Source organism: Eriocheir sinensis, chromosome 36 (assembly GCF_024679095.1).
Source record: "Eriocheir sinensis breed Jianghai 21 chromosome 36, ASM2467909v1, whole genome shotgun sequence".
Taxonomy (NCBI): domain Eukaryota; kingdom Metazoa; phylum Arthropoda; class Malacostraca; order Decapoda; family Varunidae; genus Eriocheir; species Eriocheir sinensis.
The window spans coordinates 13,164,781-13,182,896 of NC_066544.1; the positions used below are offsets into that span (position 1 = coordinate 13,164,781).

An 18,116-nucleotide genomic window follows, 5' to 3' on the forward strand; every position below is an offset into this window, starting at 1 on the left:
CATGTTATTTTAATACTACTAAGGTTAATTTACAAACACACAGTAGAGATTATATTTTATTTATGAATAAGAATAATTTACATGTACATACATACATAGACCTACTCTAGAAATTAGTTTGGTACTTACCATTATTTCTAAACTAATTATGCACCTATGATTGTGGGTGAAGATTCCATAAGTAACCGTTTCAATTTCATTTTTATTTTCAGTGCAAATGGTCTATCACTACATATAAAATCATCTTCTGGTGGTAAGGCAGCCACCAGTAAATACAGAACTTCAACTTAAACTAAAGACTATACTGGCAAAAAGTAAGATCAGTGGAGGCCACATATTCCTCCATAACCAGCCAGTGTTTAGTGCCCTTCTAAATGTATCCCATGAATAATCCACAATAACCAACATACCAATCACTTTTCATCTCTCCCTCAGGCTGACCGATGAAGACAATGCCCAGCTGTTATCACACTGTCCCACCTCACTGAAACATCTGAATGAGGCGTGAAGTCAGCAGCCTTCCAGAAATGGCCAGAGCCAGGCAACACCTCTCTCCTAAAAGAATACAACTATGTGGTTTGTTCATGAAGAAAAGAATGAAAACTTTGAGAAGGGAGAATATGTGACCAAGATTGAGGGAGGGGCTGTCAGGGGAAGACCACCAGTGTAATTAATAGAATGGATGAGTATTGGAAGGAGAGAGTTGATAGGCAAGCTGGAGTGTGCTGAGAGGGAGTGCAGGAAGAGGGAAATCTGGAGAAACTTCTGCCATAGCTACCCCCTTTGAAAGAGGTTCCTGTGAGGGAGCAGGGTGTCACAGATGACTGGATATGCTAAGCAGCTAAGGGGTAAGGTTATGCTGTCAAATGGGAGACAAGAGACAGGAGGAGAAAAGAGATTAAGGTCTAGGAAGGAGGTTGGATGTGGCGACAGAGGTGTGGTGTGCTATGGGAAGACATGGAAGAGGGTGTAATTTGGGCGAGAGTAGATGAGAAGTGTAAGAGGAGATTAAAGTATAGGGGTGCTATATTTAGGCACTGGGTGTGGTGGCAACTGACTCAGAAGTAAGGGAAGACGAAGGGGGTAATAATTGGGCAGGAGCAGATGAGAAGCATAGGGATTGCTATACTGGGTGGGCTCACAGGATATGGTAAGGCGTACATGGGCTTGCATATAGACTAAACTTCCCGGCACATCACAAGCCGTTGTAATCATTTTCAAATCCAGATGACCACACCTTCATATGATTGTCAATTACATGCTACAGCTAAACATGCTCCTGATATACAAGAAATACTAACATACTTCCTTTCCACAGATGTTGAGAACCGGTAGCAGTCCAGTCTCCATAACAGGCACAATGAAGCAGACGTTAGTCATAGATTCTGCCGTCTCTGTACAGTTGTGGACCAAAACCTCGCTCTTTCTTTAAATCCTCAAGACTTGCCGTCCCCTTCTGCACAGCATCACATGGGGCAGGAGAATGAAGGGAGTAGGGGGTGAACTAGCTGTCATTCCCGTACTCCCCTTTCTCTCCTCCTGCCCCATGTGACATGCTGGCCAGAAAGGGGCTGGTACGTTTCAATGAGTTTAGAAAGGTGGATCAGTTTTTTATCTACAACTGTACAGTAGACTCTGCTGTCACGCCACACCACCGGGAGAGTCTTCTATTCCGGAGCAGCGCCTGCAGCCTCACTCAAGCACCTCAATCTTTCTTACTGTCAGACTTGTTGGCTGGCTGTGACGCTGGTAAATAAGCAGCTCGAGTGTTTTAAGTTCAGGAGAACTCCCAAAATTATTACTTTTTTTTTTTTTTTTTTTTTTGCTGCTTTATATTTCCTGTATTGTATGACTGCAATAAAATTCTACATGCATTAAAAAAGTTTCTTAAACTCCATGGGATTGGTATACCTCTAGAGCTTCAATATGACCTCCGTTTTCATAATAATATGGGGGATGGAAGTTGGGTCCCACCTGATCAGTCTATCCCAGAATTTTTGGAGCAGTTATGGCACCCAACACTCTAGTGCATTACCATGCGCTGGCAACCTGCTGTCACACAGCGAGTCCGATTTCATGGATAATGTATGATGATAGCAGCCTATGCGTATGAAACCGTCTTCAGTGTCAATAATATGCAGGGAGCCGTAACAAATACCATCAACTATAGTCACTTTTCTATTAAAAAATAATAGAGTTGCAGACATCTGTTTTGCTAATTTATAAAATCACCGATTAAAATTATTTAGCAGCCCAGGCGCTGCCCTCCACCAAGAAGTAGGCTATAAATTATCAAAACAACTGTCTGCGACATTCCTAGTATTTTTTAACTGGGAACAGACAAAAACTGATGGTATTTGCTATTATTGCCTGCATATTATTGATACTGACAACCGTTTCCTATGTGTAGAAAATCGTGTATTATCCATGAAATCGGACATGACGTGAGACAGCAGCTGCCAGAGCATGACATTGCACACCTCAGACTTGGGCATCACGACTATACTGTCATTCAAAACTTCAAGATAATGAACAATGTTGCCATATTATGAAATGGCCACCCATGCTGTACATTTTGTTGAGTGCGATGGATTCTGGTGATGGTGTGCTCCAGAAAATATTTTCTTTGCTGTTACCAAGGCCTGACAGAAGAGTGTACCTTGAACAACAAATGGTCAAGAAAGTCTGGGCTGCAGTAACGGTTTGAAGAAAGTGTCAATGTGAATACAAAGTATATTGAAGTTTTGGACGGCACTGAGAAGAAGTGGGGGAGTCACTCCTGAACAGCAATAGTTTCAGCAGGATGGGGTCACTCCCATACACTTTCAAATCAAACGATGTGGCTGATGCAATGATTCTGGAATAGACTGATCAGAAGGTCTGACCCTGAGTAGGCCTCACACTCAGCCAACCTGAATCCTCCAAGATTTTTATCAGCAGGGTTACCTGAAACATCATGTGCATGAAAAACACACACAAACAATCAGACCTGAAAACAGAAATCACGTCAAGAATCAGAGCTGCCTGAAGAGAGAGCGTGTCTGCATGATTGACAAGATCATGAGCTATTCAGGACTGCAAGCAATTTCAAGGTGGTCATTTGGAACAAATTTTGAATTAATCATAAAAAAATAACCATTTCAACTGCAAAACCCAAACTTTCAGGACTCTTGTAATCGCCTTAGCTTAACATGAATGCAAAAATAAAGCAAAATCTCTTTATCAGTTGTGTAAATGACAATTCTATGGTTGTATTCATTTTGGGTCACCTTATACAGACTTTACATTAATTAATAAATATTGAATTGAAAAAAAATCAGTTTCAACATTCAACTAACGAAGACTGAAATTTTTAGTACCTGGTGAAATGCAACAGAGCTGTGGAAGTTAGTTTGGAAGCTGCAATAACTGAGGCACAATGGGTGACTTTCCAAATCAAGGCCACACCTCTGCAAAAACATGAGGCATATGAACATAAGATGGCACTAAAGTAATTGAAATGCTTACTTAAAGAGCTACATGGCAAAAGAATAAATGCCTCATAACCATGTGCTTCAATGAAATGTACCACAGATACATGTAATTCCAGCACCTCTCTTTATATTCCTTTATCTCAAAAGTTACACAATTTAAGCTTAATACATTTGATGCACACAGCTGAGTATGCCAGGCAGTCACTACCACCTGACGTAGTCCTCAGTGGGCATGGAGTGTAAATTTACTTATGATAAAGTGACTTCATTGGATCTCAAAAGTAACTATATCAAAATCTAGGCATTCAAGACATCAAATTAAGACTAAGAGCTTGTGTTCCTTCAGTAGTCTGTTTTAGCAGCACAAAAGGCTTCACAACGTGCACTCCTTACATTATTCTTGTGCAATATAACATAATGACAATGACTGTGGCCTTCTAATCCACATTGAGGTAACAGATGATCAAAATGCAGATTTTAATGCATCAATTTCTGTTGCCAACTTTTGTTTTACTAATTGCACTGAAGTTACTGCAGCCATTTAACAGTTTCCAGTGCTGTGTTGTATTGTGCCAGTCAACAAAAATGTCATCCTTTGCTAAATAAATCATCAAACATCAGTGTGATCTTTAATCTTCTCAGTAAGATACTAGGACAGTGCAGACTGGAAACGTTAGGAGAACTATCAAGAAAATTACGACCAAATTGCTATCCAGCTTTCACTCACCTAATAAATATGATGAAGAAACAAGTAGAATATTTGCACCAGTGGGTAGGATTGGAAAGGTGACTCATGCACTCCACAGGTTAACTTTGACCAGATTATGAGAGGAAGTCAATAAGAAAGACAATTTACATGAGCCTTTTTAGCTTAACATTTTCTCGTGTACCTATTTTGTCTTGCATAATATAAACTCTTCAACAGTTTCATGCACAACTGTCCTGGTATCCACTGCTGAAGGCTGATGATGAATCGTGTGGTTTGAAAATGAACTACAGCGACTATGAAACAGCCACATTAACTATGCATCAGCGACAGCCATTCAGTTACTCCAAAATAAAACTAACATTGCGACATTTGTTGTAAAAGGGACGACCTGCCATTTTTATACTTTTGAGAAAATCGTGTATTTAAAGAAGTTTCCAAAATTGTCTGTAACTGCAGCAAGAATACAGTTATCAGATGCCACCAAAAATAGAATACCGCCTTAGGGCTTATTGGTTATGTCGACCCTTTTACACTAGACGCCACAACAATATTTACTGAGCAACAGGATAATTAGTACCTTAGTCCTGCATACGGCAACAAAGCTTTACCATCCACTCGCTGTCCGGTACAAAAGCTCTTCCATCGTGAGGTTCGACAAAGAACACTTCAAGCTGTGGAACAACCATCGCTGCCACCAATGTCACGGGCTGATGTAGGGATCCCTCACTTAGCTCTCTTCAGGGTGGCAAGCAAGACGAAAGGCTGAAAATACAGGTAAAATGAATAACTGACAATACAAGATGAATGAATGAAAATGCAAGAAAAAATAATAACTGAAAATAAAAGATGAATGACTGAAAATGCAAGAAAAAAATGAATAACTGACAATACAAGATGAATAACTGAAAATGCAAGAAAAATAATAACTGAAAATACAAGAAAAAATAACAAAATAAAAAATGAATGACCGAAAATACAAGAAAAAATAATAACAATACAAAATGAATGAATGAAAATAAAAGGTCTGTCAGGTATCTAATATACAGAAAATTCAAGCACTACTGTTCGTATTATATGCTGAATGATAATTGATTTAGGGGCAAGAGAACATCAGAACATCTAAAAGGTTTCAGGTTAGTCTATGAGGATTACTGTATCTATAAATCCTACATGATCCTTCTTACATAATATTAAATAGTACAACTTCTTCTTGACCCTTCTCTGGTAAATCCACAGACACTCACTCTTCACTTCCTCACTTTAACAGAGACTGGGACATTAAAGAACAGAAAATTGTGCATCATCTTCATAACTTACATGACTGACTCCGATTTACACTTCATACAAAATTGCAAGGAAGGAGTTTTACCTCATATGAAATAGTATTGTGCTCTGAGATGGTATGGACATGTGATGAGAATGAATGAGGATAACTTTGTGAAGAGGGGGTATGAGGGCAGGATTGAGGTAGAGGGTGTCCAGGGAGACCACCAGACAAATGAATCAATAGAGTGGATCAGTATTAATACAATTTTGAGAATAGAAATCAAATCCGCTCACATCAGATCTGCTTAGACACACTGTAAATTTATCCAGAATTACACTCATCCTGCCACCCCTCATTTTCTTAAAGTAACAAAACCTCATGAAAAACTAACACATAGTAGCCTATATCCACGAAAATAGTAAGTTACCTATTGCTGCCAGGGATTGCAACATATGGCCACTATAAATAGTAACCTGTTGACTTCAAGCGAGGGGCTGAGAAGACAGCTGCAGGCAGTAAGCTAGAGCAGAACTGGCGAGTGGCCAGAGACACTCGCGGTAGTGTATAAGTTTATTCGATTTATACTTCCTGCATTCACCTCAAAATAACATGTGTCCAAGGGGCTTTGTTGTGTGCTGAGACAATTTCTTTTCTCAGACTCGTTGAAAATTACCTCCTATTGAAAACTTGGGAACTTTCAACAAGTCTTAATCGAGGCTGTATGCCAAGCAGTGGCCGGTCCGGGTCTTGCTGGCACGACTTTGTGGAACTAGGTTATTATCCGCTAGGTTGAGGTAGGGCTATGTTAGCTTATAATAAGTTACCTAATTAAGCAGTAACAGACTACTAATTTTACCTATTTCGCCTACTTGCTCAGTAAATAACTACGCACACGATTTATTTGGCAAGCTGCCTGACAAATAACTACACAACACTGGCCTTCTTTAATGAGCAGAGGTTGATAAAGAGCTACAGTTAGGATTCTTTATAGGTCTCTCCAAGTTTTTGATAGGAGGTAATTTTCCACTCAACCAACTGACCAGCCCGAAATTGAACTCTCTTTTGGCTACTCTTTACTTTTATCTTTTATGGGAGCGGCTAGAAGCGGGCTTTTTTTTTAACCTTTTTGTTGCCCTTGAGCTGTGTCCCCTGATTAAAAAATAAAAAAAAACATGTGGCAATAGTATATAATTTTCCTCAGTGAATGACTAAAGTGAATTCATGTGTCAAAGGTATATACAGGTCACAGAAGTCAAGCTCATTGGTCTGTTCATCATACGTCCATCTTAAACTCGTGATATCATCATAAACTAACACCAAACTGCCTTAACCTACCTAATAGCAACTTCTCGCCATAAACTAGTAATCTCTCATCACCGTGGATAATAACATATTGCTGCTTGGGATGGTAATTTATCACTGCAAAGAAGAAAGCAAATGCAAAACTGGCACTAACACTTTCACATCTGTTTCCCAGTGATGAAAAGCATCTTCCCATGAAAGAATCAAAAGGTAGTTAAAGTTAGGGCATACGTTATAGCTGCGCGTGGCCTTAGTGCTCATCTTTGTTACATTGGTCCTATGAGCCTGTGGTGGGAAGAACCCATCACCCCGGGACATGTACCATAAGATGGGGTAAAAGGGGACAAAGCCAGTTTTTTGCTGTATTGTATTGGAAGATAATGTTTTATAGTTTACAAGTTTTATGTGACTCTAACTGCTGTAGTTTGATTAAAAATAGATTAATAAGTAATAAAACGTGCTGTTTTTGTCCCCTTTCCCCCCATTCTACAGGACTTGTACTCAGGGTCAAAAGTTCCTCAGTACTTGTGCTTGTACTACAAATACTCTACAATTCTACAAAAAATTACGAGTACATCCAAAAAATGCAAATGTGTGACTGGTGTGGTGTTTGATGACCTGTCTGGGTGGAGGTGAGGGATTAACAAAGGTGTGTCGCCATGGCCTGGGTGGTGCTGAGGTCATATGAGGTGACTCAGGCCAAAGAGGGCCTGGCAGTCTGCCACTTGGGCTTGTCAAAAGCTGGAAAACAGAAAAAAATTAAGGTTAAGTCAGTAAAAAGTACTTGTCCTTGGATTTGAGTACATGAAATTACTTGTGTTTGGGGTCGAGTTCAATTATAAAAACTGCTCGGATTCGTGATAACGTAATGTAATCGTGCTTGAACTCGAGTACAAATTAAACTTGAACCCGAGCCTGACACTGCAGCACCCTCCAGGAAGACACCCGGGGCAGGACACGGGGAGGCCCTGGCGTGGCGGCGGCCCTCAGCTGGGAGTGACAGGCGGGGCAAAGAACAGCCATCACCGTAAAGCAACAACCAAGACCTGTAGCTTCTTTAGATCTTGGCCTGAACCGAGTGCTGAGGAAGCTGTCGTTGGAGGGCTGACCACACCAGGGAGGGCAGGAGCCAGCGGTGGAGGAACACTGGAGGGACCTTCTTCCTCTTCTTCAGTGTTCCCGGCGGCCCAACGATGCCAGACTGTCGTACTCAGCTGCTCATTTTTCCCGATTTCATGCTAAAAAATGTCCCACCCACAAAACTAACGATACCTGTTTATATTTATTCCTAAAAGTATTAATTAAAGATGTTTTTTGGCAGTCATTATGCGTTAGAAATGGGAAAATCTTGTCCGGTGAGTACGATATCGTGGCATCCCTCCCTGGCACCCCCGGCCACATGGGCAGCAGCTGATCGTGGCACACAGGGAACATCTGGTAAAAATAACACATCCCTCCACGTATTGAATGACACCCCTTACGCCTCCACCTGGTTCCCTTTAATTAATGTCCATGGATAAACTCACCATAAATAACTTCTATTCGTCCTGCTACAGCATCACACATAAGGAAAAAAAATTAAAAAGCTTATCAGATTCATATACCTTAGCCCAGTATATAATCATAACTCAGATCTATTTCCCTCTTATAGATTATTTCCATGGATAAATTCATAATATATCACTTGTATATATATCTCTAGTACAGCATCAAATGAAATGAAAAAAAATATCCCTTCCTTTCTTTATTCCCTGTCCAGCATCCTTCATTTCCATCCATAAGCTCAAAATAAATAATAAACCACTTGCATTTTTTATTATATCCCTCCACAGCACATCAAACAAGCAAACATCATCTCTATTAAAGTATATTGCGTATATTATGTAACCTGGTCATCCTGTCACTAGGCAGCAAGAAACCCCAAAGCAAGGTGCCTTTGAGTGCTTCGCCGGTGTTAATTAAGGTATATACAGGTACATGACAAGGTGGAAACAGGTGATTTTGGATGTATTGTGCAAATTCGTATTGTTGCCATTGTTCTTTTGTCTCTATTCATATTTTTTTAAGGTATACAGGTACAGAACAAGGTGAAAACAGGTGATATTTGATTGATTGATTGATTGATAGTTTTGGATGTATTAAATGTAGCCTATATGGGGAGATAGTTAACTGAATTGAATTGAAATATTTATTGTTGTAAAATGTAACAAAGGGGAATGGCTGGTTATTATACAGCCTTAATCTGTGGGCACATCAGCAGTGAATTAAGGGAAACTGAGGAAAAAAAAAAAAGGAGTGTAATTTCTTAACTAAAAGGAGACATGAAGAAAATTTAACATATAGGCCCAGAGAGAGAGAGAAAGAGAGGAGAAGAAAAAGAAGGAGAAATCAAGAGACAGAAGAAGAGAAAGACAGAAAAGATCAAGAAACAGAAGAAAGGAGAGAAAGACAGAAGAAGAATAAAAAGAAGAGAAGATCGAGATCGAGACGAGAGACAGAGACACACAGACAGAAGAAGTCGAGAGAGACAGAAGAAGAAGAGATCAAGAAACAGAAGAAGAGATTGAGCTAGAGACAGAAGAAAAATAAAGAGAAAAAGACAGAAGAAGAAAAGATCACACACACACACACACACACACAGAAGAAGAAGAAGAAGACTAGAGAGAGAGAGACACACACACACACACACAGAGGCAGCAACACACAGACGCCATCGCCCCAAAACAAACCTGAGCTCCACCTGTGTTACCTACCCTACAGGTGTGCTCGGGGGCCCCAGGTGTGTCATTGGCGACTCTTATGGACCAGTGAGCCTCGCCCTTCGCCGGCATGCCCCCCAAGACCCGCAAGGTGGCCGTCATGGGCTACAGAAGTGTGGGTGAGTGGCTGGCTCTCAAGGTTGTCAAGATTATCACCATTGCGTATTACAGGAATTATTGGTCTTTGTCTTTTTCTTCGTATTTTGTGGGTTTAAGTATTCTGGTTCGGTGTTAATGGGGTCTAAGGGTGAAATGGGACAGGTTCTATACATGTAATGGGGTGGATTTGATTAACTTCCATTATTTTTATTTTTCGTATTTCTTGAATTATTTCCCTTTGTCTTTTTCTTCGTATTTTGTGGGTTTAAGTATTCTGGTTTGGTGTTAATGGGGTCTAAGGGGGAAATGGAACAGGTTCTATACACGTAATGGGGTGGATTTGCGTAACTCGTTCATTTTTCATTTTTTGTAACACTTGAATTATTTGCCTTTGTCTTTTTCTTCGTATTTTGTGGTTATGAGCAGTGTGGTTTGGTGTTAATGGGGTCTAAGGGTGAAATGGGACAGGTTCTATACACGTAATGGGGTGGATTTGCATAACTCGTCTATTTTTTCTTTTTTTTATTTGGAATTATTTGCCTATGTCTTTTTCTTTGTATTTTGTGGTGCTATGTATTGTGGTTTGGTGTTAATGGTCTTTGAGGGGGAAATAGGGCAGGATCTAGAACTGTAATGGGGTATATTTGCACAACGACCATTTTCCCATTTTTTTCATTATTTTCCTCTTTTTTTATGGTTCTAAGTATTGTGGTTCTTAATTAATGGCTTGAAAAAGATAATGAGGCCAACTTTAAGAGGGTAATAGGAGGGTGCAGAAATGTAATGGGGTGGATTTGCATAGCGTCCATTTTTTCCATTATTTTCTTTGTTTTCTTCCTAACCACTTTGATTTTGTATTAATGGCGTAAAGAGCATTATAAAGCCAACAGAGAGGGGATTCAGGCAGGATCTAGAAACATAATGGGATGGATTTGCATACCTCGTCCATCTTTTCATTATTTTCTTCATTTTTTGTCCTAACCATTGTGATTTGATAATAACAGTGTAAAGAGCATTATAAAGCCAGCCATGAGAGGGAATTAAAGAGCCAGATCTGTCAACCTAATGGGATATATTCACTATTTTGTCTGTCTTTCACACCTTCATCCTTTTCCTTGCTTATTTTCTTCGTTTATCATCATAACTATTGTGAATTGATATTGATTGGCTGAAGAACATTAACCCGATAGCAGGGACAGGCCAAATTTATGGCTTTACCGTGTACCAGTGACAGGCCTAATTTTTGCCATGATATAAACCCCACAAAATAGATGATCCATAAACTGATCACAAATGCGTTGATATTTATCATGAAATGGTTTGTGTGAGTGATGATTTTTTCTCATTTTTCTCGCTTAGAGGGGCCTTTAAGAAACATGATCCCCGCAGCTGCCGGGTTAAGTAGCCAGCTGTGAGAGAGAAATAGAATGAGAACCATGAACCTAATGAGATATATTCACATGACTTCTCCATCTTTCGTCTTTTTGTCTTTTTTTGTCCTAACCATTGCGAATAGGGATGAGTGGCTTGAAGGACACCACTAAGCCACTCATGATAAGGAAATAGAGTGCTTAAGCTATAAACTTGATGGGATGCAGGGCTGTATTTCTGGGGGGAGCTAGGAGGGCCAGTGCTTTCTAATTAGACCTCAAAATGCCCCTTTAACCGCATATTATTAGAATAAAAAATTCCCCTCCTGCATATGCTCACTTTGCTCTCCACCCTGTCTCCTCCACCTCATGAACCTATGATGCCCTCTAGCCACCCCAAACAATCTGCCAAAATTACGAGCCTGGGATGTATATTCACGAAATTAGTTCCAGTCCTGTCTCTTACATCCTTTTCATCTCTTCCTCTGATTTTGCCCCTCCCTATTTTACAATTCTTACTTTACTGTCACTGTTTCTTTTATTTTTCACATCCACATCTTTTCATTGACAAGACTTGATTGGGTCTACATCTTTTTTTTAATTTCCCTTGATGCCTTTTCATTGAGCTCAGCGTTCAGTGCCTGCTATAAAAAACGTCAGGTGCAGGAGTCACAGGAACAAATACCTGTAGTCAGGGAATTGATTGATACTAAAATCTTGTCTGGGTGATGTAGGTGATTTGATACTCTGAGGTCTCAAAACATCCTGCCTTATGAGTCTTGAGGTATTCAAACCATTGTGTCTAGGATAGCAGTAAAAAAAGAGTGTCTCACAGGTCTAAAAGGTAGCTGGCATGGTTCAGGTCTTCATACAACAGAAATGCCCGGTCTGACGCTGATGTACTTCCCAGCTTCACCCACAGTCATCGGAGCAGACATGTGTTAGCCTTTCGAGATACAATTTTCTTAATTTTTCTTACTGGGTGCCAAGCAGGCTTAAGAATACCATAGTGAAACATTCTCTTTCTCGCAGGGAAGTCATCTCTCTGCATCCAGTTTGTTGATGGCCAGTTTGTGGACAGCTATGATCCCACCATTGAAAACACCTTCACAAAGAAACTCAAGGTAAGTGTTCGCTGCTACTGGTTTTGCTTCCCTTCCCTGGCCCTGAAGGGGGTGATGTTAATATTATTTAAATATATTTCTTGGTCTGAAAATTGTTAGGATATACATCAAAATCAGAATTGTGTTTCCATCTCAGGTAAAAATTGTGTTACTACACGTGACAAAAGATTTATAAAAACGGTAATTGTCAAAATACAGAAGGGAGATAGTGATATTAACCACTATATTGAATTATAAAAGCAATAATAATAATAGTAATAGCTTGCTGAAGCCTTTCCTTACTCCCAGCACGCACTGTTGTATCCTGTGTAAAAATTGAGTAAATACAAGTCCATGGGGAGATACACACCTTTCCCTATGAATATTAGGCAGTCAAATATGCATTTTCCATGCGACTACAATTTTTCTAAACCATAATAAGTTTTTCTTATATCACTGGTATAGCACTACTACTACTACCACTACTACTACTACTACTACCTACTACCTACTACCTACTATGTACTGGATAATTTGCATGCACTATTCCAGTTAGGTCTTAAATCAGGAAAATTACTTATGATAAACTTAGCCAAAGTGTAAAAATTTTGACACCATTTCCTTCTTTTACCTCAACCTAATTATCAAAAGTAGTTTTATTCCCTCATGCACATACTAATTGGAAGAGTGATGCATGCATACACATTGGCGAATATACCATAAGCTCGAGCCCAACCTAAGCATGCTGTGGCTTTGTCAGGTGCGAGGGCAGGAGTACGGGCTGGAGCTGGTGGACACTGCCGGCCAGGATGAGTACAGCATCTTCCCGGCCCAGTACTCTATGAACATCCACGGCTACGTCCTGGTCTACTCCATCACCTCGGAGAAGTCCTTCGAGGTGGCCCAGGTCATCTACGACAAGATTCTTGACATGATGGGCAAAGTCACGTAAGTTCACACGCCCATAGCCAGGAAAGACTGAGTATATATTATTGTTTTTTATACATCAGTCCTAGTAAGTCATATTCTTCTTAGTATTGATTATTAGATTTTACAGTAATGTATTTTGTGCCCACTGTTTAGGATTGATTTGGCATATGACCACAGATGCTGCGCCAACTAAACGAAACTTTCCAAAACTTAGGATTGATTTACTCTAATTTCTCGTGTGGAGCACAATCAGGCATCACCTGTAAAAATGTACATCATAATCATTGTATGAATGCATGTGAAGGCTTTATTTCTTTTGCTGGTTCCAGGGTTCCTGTGGTGTTGGTGGGTAATAAGAATGACTTGCACCTGGAGCGTGTGGTGAGCACTGACCAGGGCCGCCGCCTGGCAGACCACTGGAAGGCTGTGTTCCTCGAGACAAGTGCCAAGGAGCATGAGGTGAGGCCGTGTTCCCGTGTGTTGGGTCCTCCAGAAACCATGCTTAATTCTTTTGGTCAGCTCAGCTGACTATCTTTGAAACTTGTCAGTTATGATAGCTCTTACATTTAGCATGCTAGGAACAAAGCCTTCAGAGGCCTTCAAGGCTCCCACTCTTCAAGCTGTTGATGTAGTGGTGGTTGCATTCATGGGCCATTCATACCCATCTTGTACATTCTTAGCTGTAAAGATCTTTTATCTAAATCCCAAATAACTTCAGTCTAGCTCTAATAATTGTGATGTGATGGTCTACAGCATGCTCCTTTTCAAACAAAGACTGTTAGTGGTAAATAAAATTATCAAACTTTTGTTTACCATTGACAAGGTGCATCTGAGAAAATGCAAGGGGTTGAACATTGCATCAAAACTTTGAAAGCAAAACTGAACATTCTGATGATCAACTAACCTCTTCATAGTCACATTAATTAGAAGCATAGGCTTGAGGTTTATATATTTTTGAGACTTGATAGAAGTTTTTGTTGCATCAAGACTAACGTAAACCAGACTTCTTCAAGGTCAGCCCTTAACACTTGTGATGATGTCATAAAAGTGAAGGAAGTTCCTCTGTGGTGAAGTGGTTGGCACAGCAAGCTACAAATCCACAGGCCTAGGTTCAAATCCCAGCCCAGGCAGTTGGCACGCTGTTCACCCAGATGTTCATCCTTCCTTCTGAGTTGGTCAATAAATGGGTACTGGGGAAGGTAAGCTATGGTAGCCCAGATGCCACGCCTGCCCTGTGTCCTGGCGTAGTGGTTATTATTCACCACAAGCTCAAGGCCCACTGTGATAGGGATGAATCTTGAGTCCCACACACAGCTTTAGTGTTTGCTCCCAACTTTTACTTTGCCTTGTTTCAAAGCTAGAATTTTCAGTTTCATGTGCTTAATGTTATGTTCCTATTTTTGATCCTGGTGGTTGTTTTGCAGGCGGTGAGTGACATCTTCACTCGAGCCATCCTGGAGATTGAGAAGGCCGATGGGAACCTGCCGAGCGGTAATGGCTGTAGTATTTCATGAAGACTCTGTGATATAGCCAGAACCTTTATCGCCACCACCTCTCTGACAACTGATTTGGATCTTGAAAACAAGACTTTGTACATGGCTTATTCTCTTCACGGGCAACAGGACCCAGAAATTTGTGTTTACTTTTGTTGCATCAGTTCATTATGGCCTTGCCTGTTGTGAGTATGAGCCAGCCCACTGGACCCTAGCAGTGCCCTTCTTGTCTGTTGTAGGATAAAGGCCAGTGGGTGTGGCTAACCATTCAAGGCTCAGGTATATACATAGACAAAAACATTAGGTGGATTCATATTAGGGAACACATCTCATCCACTGCCTGAAATGGTGGATTTTGTACACTAAAGCCTGTCTTTCGGGGTCTGGCTTTGAGGAATTGGAAGGTTTGTGTGTGCGGTTAGGGAATCACGATAATCAAACACCTACTTCATGGTCATTGCCTTGCAACACACCAGTGGAGGGCCCCGCCGCTCACTGCCCCGTGTGTTTAGGAAAGTCGTAGTAGCTCTTATTTACTCCATTCTTCTCTAAATTGTTGGTCACAATTTCAGAGGAAAGCTTTTTTTAGGAAATCCATCAGTGTTGGGTACAATGATGATGACCATATTGGAATTCCACTTAAGTTTGTAGAAAATATTTACATGTGGGGGTGACATATTTGTTAACTGATAACTTACATTTTAAGTACGTGATGAAGATTACACAGTTGTGGAAGCTGAGCTAACAGTGACGTAGCTGGGCTAATAGAATGTAAGGCAATAAATTCGTAGAAAAATACCACATGGCTCTCACTCCTCTCCACAGTGTTGCCAGATACTCAGTTGAAGTATTTGGACAGTGTCGCCAGATTCTCAGTTGAAGTATTTGGCGATATTAAAAATTGCATCATGACAAGGATTGGTTTTCAGCAGTTCCTGATTTTTTAAACGTAGTATTAGTCTTTGATAACAATGATGTCACTGATTTGTCTCTCTTTTTTTTTTTTTTTTTTTTGTCCTAGGCATGGATAGTTGGTTTTGTTGGTTTCCTTTATATAATTTTTTATGACTGAGTTTGTAATATGTCGAACTCTGAAAATCCAACACTTCTAGCTATGTCCCAAAAATCCAATCAAAAACAAAAGTAGCCCCACAACTTAATAGATACTAATATGCCGTTTAAAAAATCTAGCATAAGTCAGCGATGAAAAATAATTTTGACTCCCAGGGCTTTTTGGGTTAAGCATAATGGCCAGTATTGTTAGACCCTTCCACCTCTCTCATCAACCATTTCCAAAGCCTGAAAAGGAGATTAATCGCCTTCTAATGGGTGTTTTTGTAGGCTCATGGCACAATAGAATGATCAAATTACCAGAAGGGTCATAAAACTACCTCTGCAAATGCCCAAAACTCCCACGAATGCCTTGTCAAATATGTGTTCCTGGACTCTGAGATACTTAACCCGGTAGAAGCGACGGGCCAAATTTGTGGCTTTACCGTGTACCAGCGATGGGCCAAATTTTTGCCATGATATAAACCCCCCAAAATAGATGATGCATAAACTGATCATAAATGCATTGATATATATTATGAAATGGTTTGCGTGAGTGATGATTTTTTCTCATTTTTCTCGCTTAGAGGGGCCTTTAAGAAACATGATCCCCGCACCTACCGGGTTAAGAATATGGCCCAATGACTTCCCTGTTTGCTGTTGTGACTCGCTAGCAAACTATGTAGGAAGGACACACCATGACAATCACTCACTCCACATTTCAGGTCTTGTTACCCTGCCAGACCACTCCATAATCATCTCTGGCTTAGAACTTAAATTACGTACATGATCAGTGTTTTATGTATGCTGGCAAACTATAAGAAGGGCACACCATGACAATCACACTCACCCCACATTTCAGGTCTTGTTACCCTGTCAGACCACTCCATAATCATCTCTGACTTAGAACTTAAATTACGTACATGATCAGTGTTTTATGTATACTGGCAAACTGCAGGAAGGGCACACCATGACAAGCACTCTCCCTCCACATTCAGGTCTTGTTACCCTGCCGGACCACTCCATAATCCTCTTTGACTTAGAACTTAAATTAAATTACTCAAGCAAATAGGATCAGTGTTTTATGTAAGGTTCATGATATTCCTCTGTTGAACATGCCGCAGCCCACTCAGGGAAGGACGTCAGGGGGCCAATGGCTACACGATATCAATTCTTACGTAAATATAGGTTGTTTACAGTGTGATAAACAAGAAATGCAAGAAAATAATCAAATAGAATAACCAAGGAAAGTGGAGATAAGGAAAGAGGGTAAGGACGAAGAAAACAAAGGGGAGAGGAAGATAAGGGAACAGAGAGTAAGGAGAAAGAGTAACGGGAGAAAAAAGGAGAAGTGAAGAAGAGAGTCAGAGAAGAAGTAAAAGGAAGGAAACCGAGTAAGATGAGGCAGAAGGAAACAAGGGGAAAGGAAGGTGAGGGAACAAAGAATAAAGAGAGAAAGAGAAGGAAAGAATCAGAGCTAAGCAAAGAATAGGGAGATGAGAAAGGGAAAGGATGGGGAGAACTAGACAATGAAGAGGGAGGAGGAGAGCGACAAGAAAGACGAGGGAAAAGGAGAGGTAGGCAAAGAAGAGGGGAGATAGAGGGATATTAAAGGAAGAGAATAGCAATGAAATAGAAAAGAGAGAGAGAGAGAGGAAAACGCAAGAGAGAGAGAGAGAGAGAGAGAGAGAGAGAGAGAGAATAAGAAAACAGAAAAAAAGGAAAAGATCAATTATAAGAGAAAGGAAACAAAGGGAGAGGATGGTAAGGGAGCAAAAAAGCAAAAAGAAGGTCGAGGGAGAAAAAAAGTTGCTAGAAAAAGATTGAAGGGGATAGATTGATTGATGAGTATATTGTTAGAACAGACAAACAGGAAAAAAAAGGAAGATCAAGGAAACAAGGAAAGAGGAAGGTAAGGAAGCAAAAAAATAATAAAAAAGTGAGAAAGAGGACAAAGGAAGAAAAAAAGGAAAAAGAAAGTAAGGGAGAGAGAGAGAGAGAGGGTCGGAAAACAAACAATAGAGAAAAAAGTGAGAGAGGGAGAATAAGAGGAAGGAAAGAAGGGGAAAGAAAGAGATGGAGAGAATTAGACGAAAGGGAGAGGAAGGAAACAAAGGAGAGAGGAAGATAATGAAGCAAAGAACGAAAATAAGGAGGAAGGAAACAAAGGGAAATACAGCGAAGGAGAGAATCAGAGAACAGACGAAAGGGAGAGGAAGGAAAAAAGGAGAGGAAGATACTGAAGCAAAGAACGAAAATGAGAAGGAAGGAAACAAAGGGAAAGAAAGCGAAGGAGAGAATCAGAGAACAGACGAAAGGGAGATGAAGGAAACAAGGAGAAAGAAAGAGAAGGAGAGAATCAGAGAACAGACGAAAGGGAGATGAAGGAAACAAGGAGAAAGAAAGAGAAGGAGAGAATCAGAGAACAGACGAAAGGGAGATGAAGGAAAAAAGGAGAGGAAGATAATGAAGCAAAGAACGAAAATAAGAACAGGAGGAAGGAAACAAGGGAAATAAAGAGGAGAGAAGAAGGTAAGAAGAGAATAAATGATAGACGAAAA

At 40.3% G+C, this 18,116-nt stretch overlaps 1 protein-coding gene and 1 long non-coding RNA gene across 2 annotated transcripts in view; both read left to right on the forward strand.

Annotated features, from left to right (window-relative positions):
• LOC127007843 (uncharacterized) overlaps nt 1-1,964 on the forward strand; it is a 3,648-nt gene extending 1,684 nt beyond the window's left edge. The window contains exons 2-3 of the long non-coding RNA XR_007760600.1: nt 436-576; nt 1,319-1,964. This is a non-coding gene — a long non-coding RNA (uncharacterized LOC127007843). The remainder of the gene's footprint in view (nt 1-435; nt 577-1,318) is intronic.
• Nucleotides 1,965-9,262: 7,298 nt separating this feature from the next.
• On the forward strand, nt 9,263-15,303 carry LOC127007844 (GTP-binding protein Rheb homolog). Its single transcript, XM_050879238.1, has 5 exons — nt 9,263-9,629; nt 12,012-12,103; nt 12,843-13,030; nt 13,342-13,471; nt 14,437-15,303. The coding sequence occupies exons 1-5, from the start codon at nt 9,581-9,583 to the stop codon at nt 14,524-14,526; spliced, it is 549 nt and encodes a 182-aa protein (XP_050735195.1). The 5' UTR covers nt 9,263-9,580; the 3' UTR covers nt 14,527-15,303.
• The last annotated feature ends 2,813 nt before the right edge of the window (nt 15,304-18,116 follow it).